Source organism: Kwoniella newhampshirensis, chromosome 14 (assembly GCF_039105145.1).
Source record: "Kwoniella newhampshirensis strain CBS 13917 chromosome 14, whole genome shotgun sequence".
Lineage (NCBI taxonomy): Eukaryota > Fungi > Basidiomycota > Tremellomycetes > Tremellales > Cryptococcaceae > Kwoniella > Kwoniella newhampshirensis.
Window position 1 is genome coordinate 76096 of NC_089967.1, and position 22030 is coordinate 98125.

General features: G+C 51.3%; 6 protein-coding genes across 6 annotated transcripts; 4 read left to right on the top strand and 2 right to left on the bottom strand.

The window, feature by feature from the left end:
* Window positions 1–332: 332 nt before the first annotated feature.
* Window positions 333–5779, bottom strand: IAR55_006392 (uncharacterized protein; the record flags this gene model as incomplete). The annotated part of the gene is made up of 13 exons (XM_066949475.1): window positions 333–1454; window positions 1529–1792; window positions 1850–2119; window positions 2182–2336; window positions 2393–2599; window positions 2661–2793; window positions 2862–3085; window positions 3142–3234; window positions 3289–3417; window positions 3480–3653; window positions 3712–3783; window positions 3832–3961; window positions 4016–5779. The coding sequence occupies 13 exons, from the start codon at window positions 5777–5779 to the stop codon at window positions 333–335; spliced, it is 4737 nt and encodes a 1578-aa protein (XP_066799769.1).
* A 333-nt stretch (window positions 5780–6112) lies between these two features.
* Window positions 6113–9689, top strand: IAR55_006393 (uncharacterized protein; the record flags this gene model as incomplete). Its single annotated transcript, XM_066949476.1, has 4 exons — window positions 6113–8213; window positions 8274–8348; window positions 8413–9411; window positions 9556–9689. The coding sequence occupies 4 exons, from the start codon at window positions 6113–6115 to the stop codon at window positions 9687–9689; spliced, it is 3309 nt and encodes a 1102-aa protein (XP_066799770.1).
* Window positions 9690–10191: 502 nt separating this feature from the next.
* IAR55_006394 (uncharacterized protein) lies at window positions 10192–11112 on the bottom strand (the record flags this gene model as incomplete). The annotated part of the gene is made up of 1 exon (XM_066949477.1): window positions 10192–11112. The coding sequence occupies one exon, from the start codon at window positions 11110–11112 to the stop codon at window positions 10192–10194; it is 921 nt and encodes a 306-aa protein (XP_066799771.1).
* A 548-nt stretch (window positions 11113–11660) lies between these two features.
* On the top strand, window positions 11661–13158 carry IAR55_006395 (uncharacterized protein; the record flags this gene model as incomplete). The annotated part of the gene is made up of 2 exons (XM_066949478.1): window positions 11661–12008; window positions 12091–13158. The coding sequence occupies 2 exons, from the start codon at window positions 11661–11663 to the stop codon at window positions 13156–13158; spliced, it is 1416 nt and encodes a 471-aa protein (XP_066799772.1).
* A 1864-nt stretch (window positions 13159–15022) lies between these two features.
* On the top strand, window positions 15023–18239 carry IAR55_006396 (uncharacterized protein; the record flags this gene model as incomplete). Its single annotated transcript, XM_066949479.1, has 15 exons — window positions 15023–15043; window positions 15117–15257; window positions 15373–15547; window positions 15711–15813; window positions 15895–16078; window positions 16197–16334; window positions 16398–16483; window positions 16560–16619; window positions 16677–16753; window positions 16820–16958; window positions 17026–17512; window positions 17581–17782; window positions 17866–17967; window positions 18021–18091; window positions 18147–18239. 15 exons carry the CDS (start codon window positions 15023–15025, stop codon window positions 18237–18239), a joined length of 2079 nt encoding a protein of 692 aa, XP_066799773.1.
* Window positions 18240–18930: 691 nt separating this feature from the next.
* IAR55_006397 (uncharacterized protein) lies at window positions 18931–20838 on the top strand (the record flags this gene model as incomplete). The annotated part of the gene is made up of 2 exons (XM_066949480.1): window positions 18931–19212; window positions 19297–20838. 2 exons carry the CDS (start codon window positions 18931–18933, stop codon window positions 20836–20838), a joined length of 1824 nt encoding a protein of 607 aa, XP_066799774.1.
* Window positions 20839–22030: the final 1192 nt, after the last annotated feature.

Genomic DNA, 22030 nt, shown 5'->3' on the forward strand with positions numbered 1-22030 from the left:
CCTCAATCTCAATTTTGCGGGAATAGACTCGAATAGTATTGTACATATCAAGTATATCAGGGAGGAATGAAGGGCGTGAGCAGAATCAGAAGATATGCATCTTTTCTTACTTGTCTTTCGGTGTAATGTTCTCTGGCCCTAGAGTCAGCGATATTCAATACTTGTTTCTTGCTCTGTTGCATCGTTGGTCGCAGAGATGGTCGACCACTTTGATGATGCATAACACAATTGTAGCGCCTGTCTAGCGTCGAAAAGACCTCCGGTGACCAATGGTCTTCACCATCCAAATTCTACAGACCAAACCTCAATCGACGATCGAATCAATAAAAGCCTTACGCAACTTGCAGCTCAGTTTCACGCCACTTCTCCACTTCCCTCACATAACCGCTCAACCTCTCTTGTAGGTTCTTCACGAGCTCTCTCCTATCCCATTGACCCCTACCCCGCCAGAGCATATCAAACAGACTAGCTCTAAGCTGTTCCAATTGATCGATTGTTAAGCCTTCCGTCTGACTACCCAAGTCGGCTCTTAGCAAATCGATCGATTCCTGGGGAAGAACGAAGGGCGGATGATCAATGCTAGGTATACTGGCCAAAGGCTGAGGCTGTGAGCCTCCCACGAGTGCTTCGGTATGAGTGATCGACGGCGTCACAAGTTCTATCAGCGCCCGAGCGGGTGTAATGGGAAGAGCGTTGTGTGTAGAAGTGGAAGGAGTAGTAATGGTAGCTTCGGTTCCAGTGCCGTTTTCTCGCGATCTTTTCTCCCGCCCTTGACTGTTCCCCTCACCTCCTTCGTCTTCCCTTGTCCTCTTCAGGCCATTGACACCTTCCACGCCCGTACTACTCTCAGCCGCGACATCCGTGCGGGCATCGATCGCCTCTGTCTCCGTGAGCTCTCCCTCACCAACGTTACCGTTGACAGATGCAGCTTCTTTTCTCCTCTGTCTATCTGCTTTCCTCTGCCTCATCCTCACTGCATACCTCTCAAACTCCGGGGTCCATTTCGGGTCAAAGCCGCTCACATGGATTCTGGCATTCGCTGCCATTTCCACGATTTTAGCTTGTCTATCCGGATCCTGTATCTTCTCCGCGTTCTCTTCGATTTTGGAGATATCAGCGAGGAAGTCGTTCGGAGTGTAGTATTTGTGCTTGACAAGTTTGCGCTGTATAGTGTCCAGGTCGATGGGGTGAGCTTGCCAAGCTGGGGCAGGTGCCGAGATTGGTGGAGGAGCAGGAATCGCAGGCTGGATGGTGATCGCAGGGGGAGGAGGAAGACCGTTGACCACGAGAGGATCTCCAGTTTCGGCCGTTTGGTCGACATCCATCGTGGCCTCTCCGTTCAGGTGAGGCACAGTCTCTTCTTGCGTGACTTCAACATGACCAGAGGCCTCCGGTAATGCGACAGCATTGGCCGCTTTATCCGCCAAGTAACTAGAAACGAGCATCGCGTCATCCTGAGCAGCAGACAAAGTCAACAATATGTCCGCCATCTCAGGCAGTCAAGGAGAAACAGAAATTGACAACTCACCTTGACTCCAAGGACTACCTTCCTGTACCTCTTCATGAACTCTTGTACTAAATTCGTGAACGAAACCACCATCATGTTTCTCGCTGCCTGATCCTTTTCCTCTTCCCTAGCCAGTTCGGCTTCAGTGGGCTGTCGAGGTGGAAGAGGTGCAGCGAGCGGAAGGATCTCTAACACTCTTTTACGACGAGGTACACCGTCCGGAAACTCAGTGGGAGGGCGACTGATAGCTTCAATCAGGTCGGCGAAGTATGTCGTTCTTTCAGACTACGCGATACGGCCAGCTCAGCGCAAATTGGGAGAAGTAGCGGGGGTAGCACTCACGAAGGTGGGCAAAGTCAATCCGATTTTATTTTCGGGAGCGAATCCAAACCATTTCCTCACGTCCAAAGGTAGTTCTTCTAGAGGTCCATCCGCCATACCCAGTAACAGGATCGGATCGGAAGGCGGGATACCATCCAGCAAAGTTCTCATTATTGAGAGTGCGGTAGGAGATATGGTCTCCGCCCATTGAGAAAGTGATGGAACGAAAATGACGGAGGGTTGATGTCGCTTTGCTTCAACGAAGAGCTGGACGATAGTAGCTTCAACGGACTGTGCAGACGATCAGCTTCTTACAGCCTCGCAAGCCTGTAGGCCGAGGTTTTGATGCTCACCCGCGTGGAATCACCCATTAATGCACCTAAGTCGAAGTTCTGTACATGGAAACCTTCAAGATGATGTAGGACAGCAGGCCCCAAGAATGCTTGCCCCAAGCCTGGCTGTCCATGTACCAGTATGCGTGGTCGGAAAGTTCGCAACTTGTCCAGTGCTGAGAGAAATATCAATCATCAGCTAAAGCTCCTTCAACGCTTGCATCCCACATACATTGAAGCATCATATGCTTCTCAAAAGAGTCTCCATCCTCGTCTTCGTATTCCGCCTCCTCCAGAGCTGTCACATGCTTTTTGGGCGGCAGTACGTGATCGATAGCACTCTTTAATCTCTCCAAAGGTGCAGACAGCAGCGGAACCAGGTGTGAGGGCAGTTGGATCGCAGCGGACGAGGTGGACCTAGCCGAAGAGGGCACAATTTCTGGTGGACGGATTTCGGTAAGCGTCAAGCCTGAATCAGAATCGTCGTAAAGCTCGCTTACTCTTGATAGACATCATGAAATCTTTCGCCTGAACATGGATAGATCCAGTCTCGAGCTGTAATCGGTCTGTCGTCTTGTAGACCTGTGGATATCGTCTCTGAATCGCGTTCAACGCAGCTTCGGTACACAGAGCCTACACGGGGTAAGGAGCACAGTCATTAGGTTCTTTTGTGCTTTCAGCACCCCAGAGCTTGGACTGACTCTTAGATCGGCGCCTCCATATCCTTTTGTCAACAAAGCCAGTTTGTCCAAGAAGTCATCTGATAGCTTTGGCTCCCATTTCTCCGTATTAATACCAATGATCTTCTTTCTGGCTGCTCGATTTGGTAAGGGAAAATAGAATTCTCTATCAAATCGACCTGGTCGCCGAAGTGCAGAGTCGACAGCATCCGGTCGATTGGTCGCGCCAATGACAATGACTTGGCCTGACGATCCACTTGTTCAGCCTAGTTTGATCATTGGTGTGATCAACTGTACGCACCTCGTCCATCCATACCATCCATCAGCGCCAACAACGTTGACACCAACGATGCGTGTATTTGATCTTGCTTGCTACTTCGCACCGGTGCAAGACCTGCCGATGGCATTAGCAGACAGTTTACGACGAATTGGCACTTTTCTGACTCACCGTCAATCTCGTCGAAGAAAATGATACTTGGCTGAGACGCCCTCGCCTCCTCGAACAGCATTCTTAACTGCCGTTCCGCTTCTCCGACCCATTTCGACAGCACGTCCGCTCCCTTCCGCATGAAGAAAGCTGTACCAAGTACGGTCAGGAGAGTCAGGACCCCTATACCACCCAGCGCCATCTACACTCACAGATTTTAGTATTACCGGTACTGCATGACGCGGCCAAGGCTCGCGCCAGAAGGGTTTTCCCGGTACCAGGTGGACCGTGAAAGAGGACACCGCGCGGAGGGGTGATACCGAACTGCTGGAAGAGCTCAGGGTAAAGAAGAGGAAGAGCAACCATTTCTTTGAGTTGATTGATATCTGCAATTCGTTGCTTCAACGGATAATTCTTAACTCTCAAGTATGCCAATCAACTCACGATCATCCAGTCCCCCGACGTTGTCGAAGGTCACGTTCATATCGACTCCGAGCGGATCAGCATCGGCCATTGCTGTGGAAACGGATCAGTCAGACCAGTGTCATAAGGCGTTACACTCACAAGACTTCGGATTTATTCTACCGAAATTGGGAACGTCTGATGGTCCACCCATTCCCGTCCGACCGATAGGTGCAGTACTTGGTATGGAAGGTCCCGCAGCACCGCTCTTGAGTGGAGTTGCAAAGTCATCCTGGAGGGGCCTGTTAATGTTGTTTCATTCTACAGGAGAAGACTTGCTGCTCACTGAGTCGCTGCTGTCGGGATCGCCCATAGCCTGGGGTAGATCGTTACCTTTCAATGACCACGGCAACGCACTTTGGCCAGCACGTGTACCGAACCTGACTCCCATACCCCTTGCGCCGGTTGCTCGACCATTGGGCCGTGATACCGCTGCGATCGCATCTGCCATGGTGATCTCTTTGCTAAGATCTTCCAATGTCGGGAGTTGATAGTTTGGTCTCGATGTTCTTGTTCGTAAATTCCTCTTCGCAGCCGCAGAACCGCCATATTCTTCGTCCTCCGAGTCATTTGCTCGTTTAGCACTCGATCGAGTGGCTCGACGGGTGGGCATTGAGCGGACCTGTGAGCGTGTTGATGATTTCCGACTTTTCCTCGGCGATCCAGACGTCATAGATTCAAGGTCATCATGCTCCTCTTCATCTTCCTCGTAATTGCCCAAGGGATCACTCGATACACGATCAGACTGCGATTCATCCTCTGTCGGCTCAAACTCCTCCGCGTCAGCCGAAGAATGTCGAGACTTTGAAGTCTGTCGACCACGACCCCGTTGGACAGCCGACTTTGCTTTGCCGTTGGTGTATGATGGACCAGCCGCGGGTGCTGCACGGCCACTAGCTGAACCGAGAGAGTTTCGGGTTGCTCTGCTCGGGAATGGGTTTCGAGCAGGCGGGCGAAAATCTTCTTCCTCCTCCTGATCGTCATCAGGATCCACATAATTCTTCCTCCCACTTCTGGTACTGCGCTTCTGGGGTGGCGGACTGGGCGGACTGGTAGGCATCAAGGTGTTCTCGAAATCGTCAGCCAATCGTGCTGGAGGTTTGTGGGTCCGACCAGATCGAGTATGGCTTGTAGACGCTGGGGCACCAAAGTCACCATCTGCAGCATCATCGTCTTCTCCTTCGGCGTCTTCCCCGTCTGCGTCTTCATAGTCATCCTCCTCGTCCTGGTGTGCATATTCCATCAACTGAACTTGAGCACGCTGGGAAGCACCCCTTTGCGGACGACCAGAAGTCGTGATCATCTCCTCTTTCACCACTAGCGTCTCGGACTGTCGAGTTGGTCTGACCATATTTGCTTGGCCTGCAGACGCAGAATCGGAGTCGACAACGGGCGCTTTGATTCTGAATTTTATGATTGGTGGTTTCGAGGGGGACGAGGCCGCACCGGTCGGCGGAGGAATGGGATGGGAACGAGTGGCGGGAATGTTGGACGATTGCCAAACGAGCGATGGGTCGATCGCTCCGGTAGACGAGCGGGGCTCGGGGTGATTGAAGTCAAGAAACTGGACTGGAAGCAACGGGGAACCGGACGATCCAGGACTAGTTTGCAGTTGAGGCTGGACGTGCTGATACGGAGAAAGATGAGAGGACTGAGGATGTCCTTGATGTGAAGATGGTGTCAGGTACTCTGGTGACTGTTTCGGTGTCGAATGATATGCGTATTGAGGTTGTGTATAGGGATACTGTTGAGAAGGGTCAGAAGGTGGAGGTAGTCCTTGCTGATAAAAGGGCTGCTGTTGACCAGCTTGAAACGAGTTTCCCGCGACAGTGGAATCGGCCAAGGGATAATTGGGCGTACTGCCTTGATCGACGTGTGATTGGGGTAAGGGATATCCGTAAGTTGATGCCAGATAATGGGTTTGCGGTTGAGTGACTTGCTGATTTACAGCGTTTTGATTTGGGTAAGGGTAATACGGACCGGATGAAGGGTAGAACTGAAAGTGGGATTGCGTAGGGGGAACGCCTGAATTGGATGAGCTGGGAGACATCGAAGCCCCGACTTCCGGGAGATTGCAGGCGTGAGGATATAGAAGGCGCCAGACCTGTATCTGAATCCAATGGATTTGTACGAGGAAGAGAGGGGCGTGTGTGTGATGTCCGAAGCAACGAGGACGAGGCGAGAAGGAACAGAGCAACGCGTACGGCTCGGTGACATGTCAGAAACGTTAGGCACGCCTAAACGGAGATCGAGCCCTTTGCGCGCCTAACTACCTCCATTTGTGTGAGCGAGCGAGGTCTAATAATGCCTCCTTGAGTCGCTGATACTGTCATCTTTTCGATTCTACAATCAAAGATCCAGTTGTATATTGTAATCCGCAGCCATGCCTCCACGTCGAAGAGGCAACACGCCTCCTGTAGATCCCTTCCCACCTCTACGGCGATCCGCGAGTGCGTCATCCCCATCATACGCTTCCATCGCCGCCCGTTCCTCACATCCTCATCGAGATGAGCGAGAACAGCCAATATGGACAGCCGAAGATGTGGACAGACAGGATCCGCTGGATGAGTTGAATGCTTATTCTGGTCCTATCGATATCGATCCTTCACCGCCTTGGAGAAGTCGGAGTCGGAGTTCATTGCGAGCCGAAGCTAGCGCGAGCTCTTCGAGACCGGAAGGGGCTGCCAGTGACGGTCGACAAGAACCGCAACCGCAATTGGAGGCGAGACCGTCGAGAAATGTACTGCTGACGACCCCAAGTGGACAACATGCCGCTTCGCGAAGCGCAGCACTTTCCGACGGTGGTCGCAATCCGGCCTCTGGTGAAGACAATGGCCCATCTACCCCGTCGGCTGGATCTGGCGCAAATCGACAAAGACATCGTAGTCCGCCTACGCCATCCCCGACCCGTCAGGGCAGACAAGCAGGATCTTCATCTCGGTTGGCTGCTATCTTTACTTTGGAAGAGCTGCTGAGATCAAGCGATAATCGGAATCAAGAAGATCCAACGGCTCCGCGAGAATCTGCAACACGACTTGCGACGAGAAGCGATTCCTCAGGGGTACAAGAACCAGTGCGTCAACGCGCAACACAACACTCAAATGAAGCTGCGGCCAGAAGGGCTCGAGCGAACCTGCAACTACTGGAAGATAGAAGGCGTGCGCGAGAATTGATGGGTGATGTCCTGAATGTTGGAGCATATGGTATGGAAAGAGCCTTGCCTGCTGGAGCTGGAGGAGGGGAAGCAGCGGACCGCGCGGAGGACGTTGAGAGGACGGTGCTTGAGATGCTTTCTCAACATGGCGGATCCTCGACGCTGCCCTGGTTCGATGCTAATGGTGTACCTTCGACTGGTCGCCCACTTAACCAAGATCGGAATAGCAATTCAGTCAATAGAGATCGTAACGTACAGCCACTAGACGGTAGTGGTTCCGGTCCGAATGTGACATCGTTCCTGCGACGCCGACAGAGAAACCCCGCCCCAACTGCTCGAATCCAGTACAGATGGAATCCCGCTGAAGGTGAAGAGGAGGTAGAGGAAGCTGCGACTCATGGTCCGGAAGAATCTGGTCTGATGGCTCCGACGTCTAATATCTTGATCGATTTTGGTGCCGACTCTGACGAAGAAGAAGATCGTTGGGGCATGAGAACGTCTGCACGTACCGGCACCGAGGCCTCCCGTGGTGCTGAGTACGACGTTGATGGTTGGACGAGGACAGGGCCTGGAGGTATTGGAGGCGGAACTGGATTGAGTCGGGGGGGAAACAACAGGAGGAGAGCGGCCTTCCTGCAACGGATCGGCGCACCGCCTGATCTCGTACTGCCCGGCGAAGACGGTGAGGAAGAAGGTATCACTTTCCTGCCACCAATTCGAGGATCCGAGGCGACTGGGCTGGAACCGACCAATCTCGACCTAGCTTGTTCAACGACACCAGTTCTGGTGAGATCTCATGGGACATCCAGACCCAGGGAAGATGATTCGACTAGGGATTCGCCTATATATACACAAGAGCGAAAAAAGCGAAAGACGAATAACCATGGAACCAGAGCAGAAGCGGAATTCTTACATCCTTCTCGGCCCGATTATCTCTCCTACTCAACTCTACCGGACTCGAGTCCAATTCCTACTGCGTTCATACCTCCAATCATCAAGTCACATCTTAGTCTGTCAACCTACTCGTCCTCTTCGCATGGGCCCCGTCCACTGATCACGTTCACTGGGTGCAATCCCAAAGGCACTGATGAAGACGCGACTGCTCTTCATACAACCTCGTCGATTCCTATAGCCTGCGGTGTACACTATTATGAAGTTTTGGTGCTGGACAAAGGCCTAGAAGGATTTATGAGCGTAGGCTGGACTCTGAAGGGGACGAATTCGCGAAGACTGGTCGGATGGGACAAGGGCAGTTGGGGGTGGCATGGTGATGATGGAAGAAGCTTTGAAGGTCAGGGGAGGGGTCAGAAGTTTAGTGAGACTTGGACTAGTGAGTTGCACATGGTCAGGAAAGTCGTTTCGCGCTGACACAAATGTGCGAATCGCGTAGCTGGAGATACCGTCGGTTGCGGCGTTGATTTTTCAACCGGACGAGCCTTTTTCACCAAGAATGGCAAAATGCTTGGTGAGTCGATCAATATTCGCTTGGTGAGCTATCGAGACCTATTCTGAGACATCGACCTTGCCAGGGCACCGATTTTCTAATCTCGGCAGAGGACTATATCCCGCTGTCGGCCTTCGATCCGTAGGCGAATCGGTTGCAATCGATTTCAATGGACCATTCATGTTCGACATTGCAAGCTATGTTAGGTCCATCAGGGTCGCGGTCTGGCAGCAGGCTACCATAGAGCAACAAGTCGCAAGCATCCCCCGATTGGTAGACCAGGTACCGAGAATATTGTCCGAGGAAGATAGCAACAGAGAAGAAGAGAAAGAGGTTCACGAGGTGGTTGGGAATGAAGAGGCGAGACGGAGTGATGGGACCGATGTGCGTCCGACAACTGCGGGACCACCGACTCCACGAAATGCGATGGAAAAGGCGACCGCCGCCTTCGTGCTCGATTATTTGCAACATCACGGACACGACAAAGCGTTCCCTGTCCTGCGGAGCGGGATGCAAGGACGCGGCTGGATTTCACTACCTACAGGTACTAGCAAAAGCGAGCCTACTGAAGATCCGGCATTCGTTCGTAAAACGCCAGTCGGAACGCTACGTTTAGCCGATTTCGCTTCACCTTTTGCGGCTTTGTCTCACCTTCATGCTCTGCTCGCTGAGTCGTATAATCAGCCCACTCCTTGGAAGTTACTGAAAGATCTTGATCCCGAATCTCTGGCGATTACGGGACCGAATCAATCATTACATCATCGACTTCTGATACATAATTTCCTGTACCTCATGCAGAAATCCTCGCTCTCTCGTCCTTCTGCTGAGATGACACAAGGCAATGTTGATTCGAATTGCGACTTGAACGACGTAGATGTCGAAGTGGAAGTAGAAATGGATGAGAAAGTGATCGAAGAAGGGAAGGAACTGTTGAGACAGTCCAAGGAGTTGACTTGGTCCGAGGAAGACGTGACAGTCTTGCAAGAGGCCTTTGGACTCCTGGGCGATCCAAAGAGTATCGGGGATGACGTATGGAGGGAGAGAAGGGAGGAGCTGGCGAGGGGGGTCGTTAGTGCCATCAGAGGTGAGTTTTGTTCGTAATTTGTACCTCAGCGCAACGACCTTGCCACCACAGCGACCGGTACCGGCAAATCTATTTGGAAGGCTTCGCTCCCCTGCTCAGAGTAGTTGAAAGGCGCAAACAACTGACCTGTTTCCTTTGACGTAGTGGCAAGAGGTATGAAAGCCGTCAGTCATCTCGAGCAAGCCTTGGGTCAAACAAGCATAGTCCTGAGAACGCTGAGAGAGCGGGAAGCCACTTCTGGGGCGGCATTTGTCGACTTGAAGAGGATCGTGAAGTGATGATGCAGTGAAAGAGGGCAGTCACTTTGACAGTGTGTAAGCATCTACAGAAACGCATTCGAGGGGGATAAGCATGTGTACATTATGTCGGATAGTCGTCAAGTAAGGTACAGTACCTCCCATCATGCATGTTGTGTAGCGGTTTGTACTGGCGTAGTCGTGCGAATAACTGAAAATGATTTGTGATGCTACAGAGGCGGGATTCACTCCCTCCACAGACAGGGGTCGGGCAGTGCTGTAGAAACCAAAGTTGACTAAAGCACACTCACAGACTACGAGGATCAGTGAAAGCATACACGTCGCATTGAGTCATGTTCAAAATCAGTTGGTCTGGAGCTACAGTAGACGATTGTTTCCCATTGTTTTCCTGCTACCCCCGCTCTGTCCCAATCTGAGCCCATGTGTACCGTTGTGCTCTCAGTGACCTTTTCAGAAGCGCTCAAACCATCCTGGTCTCTACAGCCCATACGGCACTCCTTGCTTCCCCCCATGTTTATCCTCCTCACCCCTTGACATATTTCTTCCAGTCATGTTCCTCCTCGAATCCCAACAATTCCTTGATCTTCTTATTACTCATTGGTGCTTCGTTCTCCCCCAGTTTCCTCGTGATCTCCACATCTGGACATTCCCGCTTCAAAAACTCCTCCGTGGTACCCACCTCTTCCTTCCTGAGAGTGATCGTATCGTTTGTCGCATTGAAGACTTGGAATCCCAACTCCTTCGTATTGGTCACTGCACAATGACACATCTTCCCTAGATCTCTCGCATCGATATAACTCCACGCATTCCTCTTCCTCGATGGTGGATCCTTCAGATAAGCCGGGAAATCGAGCTCGTATTCGTGTGGTTCGACGACGTTTCCGATCCTGAAAACGTAGATGTCCCTCTTGAATCTCCTGGCGAACGATCTGGCGATTCTCTCTCCGCACAATTTCGAGAGAGCATATGGGTCTTCGGGATTGACATCGTATTTCTGTGGATCCTCGTCCAGGGGAAAAGAATTGTAATTCGATTCTCCTTGGGTGAAACATACCCCGTAAACTGTCTCGCTGCTCGCGATCACGATCTTGGGAATACCGAGCTTGCACGCCGCCTCGATGACGTTGTACGTCGAGGTGGTGTTGGCGGCGAAACACTCGTTGTCGGGAACGAGCAGGTCGCGCGCATAAGCAGCGAAATGGATGATCGCATCGGGAGGAGGGACAGGGGGTGGCAGGGAATACTCCGAGAGGGAGAAATGGGTGGACAGGGCGTTGAACACTTGGCCGGATTTGGTCAAATCGACTTTGAGCGTGTAGACACCGAGAGAGGGGTCCGGGAACGGGACGAGATCGAGGTTGAGCACTTGATGACCCTGCGAGAGGAGATGGGGGATACAGTGCCGTCCCGCCTTACCGGAACCTCCAGTGAAGATGATTCGCATGGCGTAAGTTAAGTTTTTCTTGTGTTACTATCGATATCGATATGGTGGTCGAGCGACTTTCGACAGGGCTCCTTTTTACTTTACGACTCAGCTCTCTGTGTATATATCGAAGCTCTACACCGATGTAAAGACGACAAGATGTGAGTCTTACATGACCTCCGGCTGGATGTGATGACTGCATGCAACCCCCTTCCATCGTCGTACCGTTCGATGACGCGCGACGATCAGCACGACTATACCGGCTGATCGGATGCCGAAACAGCCGGTTATCTCAGAAATCTGTCCCCGTGCACCTTGCAAGAAGGCCCGAACGAGCGTACCTCGTTCGCCGGGACAGCCGGATGTCCGTGCGTGAAACATGAAATGAAACGATCTGACTGAGAGCAGAGGCATCATCAGTGGAACGGCACATGTCGTGGGAATGGTTTCAACATGTATCATGACCAGGACGACGTCAATACCTTGACTCTGCATCTATCCCCCCCCTGCAATCGTAGCGTCTCGACAAAGGGACGCTGACCTGGGCAATATTCCGCCTCCCTCGCAGCATGTCTCCTATATCGAGGACGACGCTCCTGGGTTTCCTTCTAGCTCTACTCGCTCCTCCAGCCAGCTATCTGTACACTCGACTGTCTGTGTTTGGTGCCTTCCGAACTTCGCTTTCTCAGGCTTCAATGTATACAGCCAGTGGGACAGACGACCCACGCGAGATCTTTACCATCCCAGATATCGCTCAAGCTGAAGATTTGGCATTTCATGAACCGTCGGGTCTGGTGGTGGTAGCTGGACAAGGGGAGTGGAGGTCGAGGTTCAAGTGGTGGCCACCATGGGCGGTATTTGACGATCCGTCCGCTGCTAAAGAAGCAGATGGCGGGGTATGGGTAATAGACCCGAAGGTGAGCTAGGCTGCAATCAAATCACAAATCAAGCTTCATGTGTATATCGTATGGTACTCTAAGCTGATACAGAGTGCGGTAGAGCTGGGAGACTACTAGATTAGTCTTGGACGGATTTGAAGGACCCTTGGTCACCCATGGTATCGAAGTCTACTCCTCTCCTACAGATTCCAGCTCCCTGTACATCTATGTTATAAATCATCCTCCTTTGCTCAGCTCCGACAAGTACCCATTGCCAATAGCCGACTCTCGAATAGAGATCTTCCACCTCAATCTCGCTTCGTCGCCCTTGACAGCTACACATCTGAGAAGTGTCAAACATCCACTCATCACCACCCCAAACGATCTTGTGGCCCTTGGACCGGGGGATCTCCTGGTGACGAATGACCATGTAAATCGACAAGGATGGAGGAGACGGTTGGAAGATATCTTGACCTTCTCGTGGATTAGCAAGACCACTATCGTTAGAGTTCGAGTCGACCTTGATCTGGATCTACACTTAGACAAGGTAACCGGGGGAGGAGTTCAAGCCGAGGTGGTATTGTCAGGATTGCACAATGCCAATGGATTACATAGAGGACCGAACGATACGATACTCCTCTGCGACGCTTCAGGAGGTGTCTTCACACTACTTTCCCAGTCCTTCAGTCAAGACACCGACACGGTAGCTCTCACTGCGATAGATTCCACGGCTATGCCGACCACCCTGGATAATCCAACATACTTCACCACACTCCACCCTTCAGGAGGGGGCGAAGAGACTGTGTATGTCTTGGCGGGATTATCGAACGCCATCAAGCTGGATGAGCATGCTGTCGATCCAGAAGCTCGTGTGCCCTCGGGAGTCAGGTTTGTCAGGCGAAAAGAAGGCGGGGAATGGGAGAAGAAGTTGATTTTGGAGGACGATGGGAACTGGGTCAGCGGTGCTTCAGTGGCAATGATACTCCCCATACAAGAAAGTGGATCTGTTGGAGGTAGGGACACCTCGTACTTGGAACAGCGGCAAGATGAGGGACAGATAGTCTTTGATGAGAGCAAACCTGGCAGCGATAAACAAGGTGTTGGAAAGCCTAAGGATGGGTGGCTGTTGATGACCGGGCCGTGGAGTCGAGGAATCGGAGTGATCAAAGTGGATTTGGGAGGTTGGTGATCGAGGGCTTGTTGTGTTCTTAAGGCAATGCGGGTTCATTGCGGATGAATCGAAAAGGACACACATATGATAGTTCATATCCGTAGTAATAGACACTTAGTCGATACGACGACAGAGACGATGGACACTTCATTTTGAATGTCATTCTGTGATTTCTCGTAAAAGTGATCGATCTTGACGGACTTTCAAACTCTAGACTGAATCATTATGAGCGTGCATGGACATGACGGAGTGCACAATCGTCTACGGTAAAGTACATCCTCGTATAGGATCCAAAATACGAGGGAAATCCACAGTCCACCTTCTAAGCCAGCTTCTCAACAACCCCAATGATAATTATCAACAGAGGATCAGTGTATCCCCTCGGTTCAATCTCGTAGCAGGCCTCACATAAATCATTGTGGTCGAAGGCATCGGGACTTTGTATCGTTCGCACGCATTGGTCAAAGTTCCACCAAGCACTGCACCAAATAGGGCCCCGGCAAACAGTCCAAGCATGTCTCGTCTCCCTCCTGCTTCTTCACTCAATTGAGAGGAGCGTATTTCTCGTCTTCTTCTTCGTGGAAAGGAAGTGTCCTCTTGATCGTCTTCTCAGTCGAGGTCGGGGTCTGATGGTATGAATGAGTCAGTTGGGTAAGGAGAAGCGGATGAAGCTCGAGATCCCCTTCTACGACCAGAACGAGTAGAAGTCGAAGGAGCTTGGGGTCCCTCGACGCTGAACGTCAGGTTCCTCCAAATCAGCACTTACTCCTATGTCTCACAGGTGCATACCCGGAAGTATCCTGTAGCGGCAAGTACCTTCTGATAGATGATAACTCACCGGCCATCACTACTAGATTCGACGGCAGCGGCCGGGCACGCTGCCCGGCCGAGAACGTAACGCTTTGACTCTGGACCAATGTTCATCATCTATAGCAGTCGTGAGCTGCGACACGAGGTCAGAAGACGACATGGGAAGTGGCGACTGAATGGAGTGAACCGTTTGAGGCCAGAAGACTGATGGCAGTGGTTGCGATGATGTTCAGATGCTTTTGCGTAACAAGATCAAGCGTGGAAAAAACGTAAAGGTGCTTGAATTTACCTGGGCACAAACGTCGGTGTTTATCGTATTTCATGGGCGAAAGAAAGGCAAACGCGCTGCTTTGAGACTACCGAATGATCAAGGTTGTCGGGTGAACAGGGTATAGCAATACATCGTGAAAGGATGGCTTAGAGAGCGTAGGAATGTCAAAGGAGATGCTGAATGTGGCACCCTTCGGTTGGAACAAGTGAGGACGCATCATACGAGAAAACAGAACCGAGAATCCATGTCGACTGACCGGTCGTCTAGGGAGAGGTGGGTTGGTCATCTTTGTCACGATCGGGTACAGAGTTCTACTCTTCTAGTACTTTGAATCTATCTTGATGCCCACTGACCAGAATGCTAGCAGCAAGTGGCATCGGCGGACGATCAGAAGAATTTGACACGTTGGTCTTGAATAGCCACTCACTACATGGGTGCTGACGTAGCGTTCTCCACAGACTCCGTTTCAACGCACCCCTCGTCGATGTAAAGCGCATATATGCAAGAGCTGGGAGGCTTGGAGGCCTGGAGGACAGGCAACGGACAACAGCTCCAAGCACGGTGATGGATTCAACTCGGAACTACCGTGAGAAAGTCATCCCGAATGCGTGCGCCGGTGACGCGCCTGGACTCACTGTATCATCCTCTACACCACCACAATCACTACAGTCGTCTGCGCTATCTCACTCCTCATCCGTCCCCGCACCGTCGGTTCCCCCCCCCCCCCCCCGCAGATCGCATACAACTACCAGTCCTACAAGGACAGACCTATCTCCTCTCCCCTTCTTTGAAACATACATAATGTCCCGTTTCGTCCGTCCGGTGAGTAGCCTCTTTCGCATCTTGTTGATATCATGCAATCTCGTTGGGGTGATGTTGCTAATTGCTGTCATAGTCCAAATACCGTCATGTATATGGGAACAAGTCCAAGGTCAACTATGAGAATGCCAAGATCAGTGGATCAGCTTGGGACACCGATTTGATCACTGCTGGGGGGAAATACCTCGCAGTGAATTGGCAGGTCTCTGGAGGTGGTGTGAGTATACTCGTTTCGCCCTATCGTTCTTCTCCTTCACATCCCCTGAATGTCTCTTTACCATCACAAATGATAAGAAACCAGACTTATGCATCCATACGTGACTCGTACTTAGGCCTTCGCTATTCTCCCTCTGTTCTCTCCAACTACCCCACCTCAACCCACTGGTTTCCCCACCAAACTCCCCGATATCATCCCTCTCGCAAGAGGTCACACTGCGCCTGTACTCGATACCGCTTGGTCAAATTTCGACGATAGCATAGTCGCTTCTGCTGGTGAAGATGGTAAAGGTATGTTGCTGCTTTGCATTACTGCCTATCGGAAGGAGTATCTAGCAAGCTATGGAATCTCTGGTTCAGGGGGGGGGGGGCTGCGGCATGGAGAGAGAGCTCAGATTGAGCGCAGTAGAGTTTTCGCTGGAAGGAGGTGCTGATATAGAGTCATGACTTGCAGTATTCATCTGGAAGATTGAGGATTCATTGTTTGAGAATTGGGGAGAGGACCATTGGGTCCCAGAAGATCTGAGCCCATTGTCCAAGTTCAGCGCTGGTGGTCGGTGAGTCCACCCTCATCAGACCACGAGATGACCATTACGGTTCCTGATCCTTTTGGCTTACCTATCGAATCTCGTCTGTAGAAAAGTGGGCCAAGTCATCTTCCATCCTACGGCCAAAAACGTTGTCACCGCCGCGTCCGGGGATCATCTCGTTCGACTTTGGGATATCGACGCAGGAGGTGATGCACCAAAGATCACGCTCAAGGGTCATAATGACTCAGTCCAGAGTATCGCGTGGAATGCTATTGGTACTACTCTTGCTACTGTGAGTGTTGTGTCCTTTCTCCACGATCGTGATAGAGCTCTAGCTACACTTCCAACCATCTCGGCCAGCGGATGAGACATAAATTCGGAGGCATTCACTGATAGCGAGACCTTCTCAGACCTGTCGAGACAAGAAGCTCCGACTATTCGACCCTCGAGCGGGAAGCGACGCTGTCAGAATCACGGATGGTCACGCCGGTGTCAAAGGTTCCAGGGTAGTCTGGCTCGGAGACAGAGATAGAATCGCAACCACTGGAGTGAGTAGCCTCGTGTGCGAATAGTCGACAATTGCTTCCTGACAGTCTATTCGTGATTCGTAGTTCAGTCGAATGTCGGATAGGCAGGTGTCGCTCTGGGACACCTCGGGCCTGACCAACCTCGACACACAGTCCTTAGATTCGAGCGCGTAAGTCACATCCCAAAATGTCAATTTCGCTATTGGAAGCTAAACTCGAGGCCGATGTCGCCTTTCATACTTGTAGTGGGGTTATCATGCCATTCTACGCTGAAGGCAACGATGTCCTCTTCCTTGCCGGTAAAGGGTAAGTCACTCATCGTGCAGTATTGCACTACTAGCAATGGAGCTGACGGGGTTGTAGTGATGGTAATATTCGGTACTACGAATTCGAGGGCGATCAGCTGCACTTCCTCAACGAATACAAAACTGCCGACCCACGTGAGCTGTACCTCTCAGTCATACCTCTCAGTCAAAGGCAAGACTGATCAAGCTGACGCTTTGCAGAACGCGGCATGTGCTTCCTTCCCCGTCGAGCTCTTGAGGTCAAAGAGTGTGAAATCGCTCGAGCGTACAAGCTTGCTGGCGGAGGTATTGAGCCTCTCAGTTTCATCGTGCCTCGAAAAGCAGAGTCATTCCAGTCCGAGTATGTCTTGTCCACGGCTCATTCCTTGCGCGATCAGGTGTTCTGAGCTGACAAAGTCTCTCCACAGTCTCTTCCCTCCCGCCAACTCCAGCGAGCCTGCCCTCACTGCCGCCGAGTTCTTTGACGGCAGAACAGCTAGACCAAAACTTGTCGATTTCGCGACTCAGGCCATCACCACTTCTTCTGCTCCCATTCCTGCTCCTCAACATGCCGAACCTAGCAAGTCCAAATCAGCTCCTGCAGGATACTCTGCCCCCGCTGCGCCCACACCCGCGCCTGCTCCAGCGGCCACCCCCTCACCACCACCTGTCAAGGAGGAGCCCGAGCCCAGTCCCGCTGCTGTCGCCAAGGAGATCGACTCAGTGCCAGAGGTTACAGCGAAGGGATTGGAGATTGAGCAGCCCGAGAGTGAGGATGAAAAGGAACCTGCTAGAGCAGCCTCGCCAGTCAAAGCTGTCCAGAAGAGTCTTGCTGGGCTCTCAGTGAGCAATGACCAGAAGGACGGAGCAATGACCAGAAGGACGGCCACAGCCAACGGTGGTAAGGTCAAAGCTGTGAGTAAGGCCATATGGAAGCCGATCTGAATGAGTGCGAGCTGAAAAGCTTTCCGTTCCCGCGATAGCCTTCCGATACTCTGCTGGTCAAGAAGCTTTCTCCAGACGCTACTACTCCCACTCGTGGCTCTGCCCTCTCAGCCGGATACGATCTTTACTCAGCCGAGGAGCAGGTGGTTCCGAAGCGTGGCAAGGCTCTGATTGACTTGCAATTGAGCATCGCGGTCCCAGAGGGAACTTATGGCCGCGTCGCGCCCAGAAGTGGTCTTGGTTAGTTATTATCGTCTCGATACACGGGAAGAATTTCACCTACAGCGATGATGGGATCCTGACGATCATCCAATGTATTGCAGCAAGCAAGCATTCCATCGATACTGGTGCTGGCGTGATCGATGCCGATTACAGGGGTCCGGTCAAGGTTCTTCTCTTCAACTATTCAGATTTGGACTTTGCTGGTGAGTCTGTTGAGCGTTATGTTAATTTCATACTGACCTGTGTTGCGATGCAGTGCACAAGGGTGACCGGATCGCTCAGCTCATCTTGGAAAAGATCATTCTCGCTCCGATTGAGGAGGTCGATGTGAGTGTATAGGAAACCTTAGCTTTGGTAATGCTGACAACCTGTACGATGACAGGATCTCGACGCTACCGATCGAGGCAGTGGCGGTTTTGGATCTACTGGCGGTTTTGGAGCTGCGGTAAAAGATGCAGTTGGAAGCTTGCTTTAGATGAGATCTTCGATGGATACTGTACATCTTGCTGTTGGATAAAACGGTAGATATAGCACGAAAAAGGTTGTCAAGAGGGATGAGGGAAGGGAATGAATGCATGAAATAATTGTTTACTCCAGTTCAGCAGTCAGGAAAATGCACGTAATTGTGGCGGTAAAGATGCTTCGAACAGAAAGGGGAATGGACATCATCGCTTTTTGGCCACAGTATTAACAAAATCTATGATCGAGTGTCCCTCAATGCACTGTAGTATGCACCCACATACTATGGTACAGAGGACAAGTCGCATTGAGCCTCTCTAGAGAACCACTGATGACTTCGGAGTCACAGTCGTGTGTAACTTACCAGAGCGAGTTTGCCAAGCACACGCTCAGACCATCGCGGTCTGATTTGAAGGAGTGATTGAAATATCTTATGCATGCTCCTGATGATGTTGCTGGGGGGTTGTGCTTTGGCATTTCAGTTCCCGATGTGAAACGGGGTTGTTGTTGAGAGGAAGGGTGGGGCGGGGGCGGAGGTCTGAGCGTCGACATGATGGTGAGATGAGATGAAATCACTGCACTCCCCTGAGAGCTTTGACGGGTGGCCAACTGCAATATAAATAGATACCTTGATCCTTCTCTTCTCAAAGTCAACTCTCTCACCTTGACTTTGTTCATAAGTCACAGTATTGGGCTATATATCAGGTATGGCCGACAACCCACTTCCTTCTTCGACACCTTCTCATCTTGGGGATCTTTCTCGACGTGCCACTATGTCCCGCTATGACGCGTCGTCAAGTTTTCCACCTACTGTCAATGCCCATATCTGCGGCAACCCAACCTCGACAGAAGCGAGACCCTACGAGAAGACACAGACAGTCTTCACTTCGACAAGGTCCAAAAGGAGCTCGATGTTGATGGAGAACGGTGAGGAGGAAGAGATCTGGAAAGAGATGAAGAAGTACAGAGCCTTGTCAGAACACATGAAAGTGAGTCAAACAGCGCCCTGCACTCTACTGTGCTGCACTTTTTGTTCACCTTAAGTGCTGTCTGATACTTCTGTCGACTCACAGAACATCGTCGACGATCATATACCTGCTCAATCCCACTCGGCAGCCAACACGAAACCCGATCAATCTTCGTCCCACCTTGAAGATTCTTCCACCTCAAATCAATACCTTTATCAACATCGACCTCTATCTATGATCACCCCGACTTCGCCGTCTCCCATCACACATTCGAGCACTAACACGTTCCGAAATTTATTTACCCCTACGACCGCAGGAGGGCAAAACCAAATTGAAGGTGTCTTTGACCTCAATTCGCACGCCAAGCTCCAGCGGCCAGAATTTAATGGCGATTTCCGTCCCCAACACGATCCTCTGACATCCAATTCGACATCGAGTAGCGTTCGTCCTGTTGGTTCACAACATCAATTGATTCCCACTCTTGCAACATTCACACCCCACAGTCATCCAAAAGGATCAGGGTCCAACATGAGGACACGGGTATCTGTCCCGCATCGTCAGCTCCTTCGAGGCACATCGTCAAGGTCCACCCATGCCACTCTACCCTTTGCCTTACCCAGCTTCGGGATCCACTTGCCCCCTCTGCAGAGTCTCGTTTCCACTCCGGTACATCCGGCTCAGAATGGCATTTCGACAGCATCACTCCGTCCTTCCATAACCTCCCTCCCAAATGCGTTCACACCGGCTCCACCTTCTCTCGCCAGATCTAGTGCGCCAGCTACCACGATCAACACGGCAATCTTCACACATGGGCACCAAGATGCTCACGGCCCAAACCCTTCCGATGATCGGCCTGTAGGGTCCATCAAGCCTGGGGATGTACAGATCCATAGTGTAGACAGTGCCACTTTGGACGAGCTCCGCATACAGGCAGATGAGGCTAAAGCGCTTCTCGCCGAAGTTATGGCAAACAACAGAGAGTTTCATCAAGCTACGGAATATCTTCAACACCAGATCGCCTATCTGTCAGATCAGCTGACCCTTTCACACGCAATCATTGCCCAACACGAAAGAGACAAAAGGGTGATGGTAGCGGCTGAAGATGGCGATGGCGATAACGACGAGCTAAAAGCGTTCGTCGCAGAACTCGGAAAGAAAGGGTTGGTAGACAGGAGAAAAGCCAAATGGCTGGGCGAGATGAACCAGAAGCTGCTCACGGTGACGAATGAACGCGAGCACTTGACATCAGAGCTGAAGAGGTCAGAGAGTCTGTGGGTGGAGCACCAAAAGAATCTCGAGAGGGAGGAGTACCTACAGAAGCGATTGACGGACTTGCAGAGTCAGTATGATACTGCCCAAATGGAGAACGAGAGGAAAGACACCATCCTGACTTTGTTCAAAAGTGAACAGTTCGCAGAGGACTATCTTCATCCAGAGCTGAAGAGCACTCTTGAAGAGATCAGAGCGGTGAAGACGAAAGAAGATCTTGAAAAGGCCGTACTGGATTTCAAGGGGAAGATTGAGAAGATGACTAGGTCTTGGGCCTGGCATATGATTGAGAGGAGAACAACGGCCCTGGACAAAGTTATGATGACCAGGGAGATCCGGGAGTTGAGAAAAGAGATCGCACATATGAGTGGAAAGTAGGAGGTTGTCAACGGGGCACAGGGCAGGGTAGGCAATGGGGAGTGAAGCTCGATTGCAAAATGAGTTCGGTAAGCTCGGTGGGAAATGTCTGTTAATAACAATCGGGTTAAATAGGAGGGGACAGTGAGCAGACAATGAGCGACTGTGACAGGGTGGCGGAAGAATAAAACCGACGACAGGGGCTACTGTAGGTGGGGGAAGAGACCAGACTCTGACTACTATCAAGTACTTACGGATAAGCGTCGAAGGAAGGTTGATGATGTTAACGGAAAATTTGATACGATGATTCGGACTAATGAGATACACTGCTTCCGGTTCACCCTCAAATACAACACACCTCAACATTTTCCGGGGTCCCAGGAGTCGGAGACACCGACGAAAACGGACAAGGCAACATCAGACTTGCGCTTCCACTGTAGACGTACAGTATCACTGACTTAACTTATGAGGAGTAACTTGACTGTTCGAACGCTCCCGGTCCTCGCTTCGACATTGATTATGCTTGGCAATAGACGACGCGTGCTTGGGTCGGGATCGGTATCACTTTCCGCTATGATGGAGTAGGTTACGACAGGGATCTGACGAACGCTCGAGGATATAACTTACCGAAACAGTATTAGGTGAACGATGTTGTGGCATCGCCACGCACGGACCCGCTTTCCATCAGCTTTCACAAGTCGCGCCATGGGGAAAGGTTGACTCGGGGTGGCTCTGGAGAGCATGCTCAGCAAACGAATGAAGGAGATCTTGGCCACTTTGGCCTGAAAAGGTCGGCGACGCTACTAGTGTGGTCGTGGGAAGTAGCTGATTCGAGAAAAGTCGTGTCGTCAGTTGTACTTGTCTACTGTTAATACTGTACTCGAATATCGCTTTATTTAGAATCATATAGCGAGCCATATCCATCGCGTATGTAGGTGTGTGATACTCCATAAATGTAGAGGTGATGCTGTATGTGATCGAGGTTATCAGAGTGATCGCCACCACCATCTAGTGTATTCCAGTGTAGATGATCGTTCGATGAGCACGGACACGAGCTCGTCCTATATTGTCGACTCAAGCTCAAGCTTGACCGGAGAGAAACAAAAAACAATAAATTGATCGATAGATTTACAGTAAGTCAAGTCACCCTTCCTTTCGATCTATAATTCATCCATTTCCCACTTCTTCCTCTCCGCGAATACAACTTGATAAC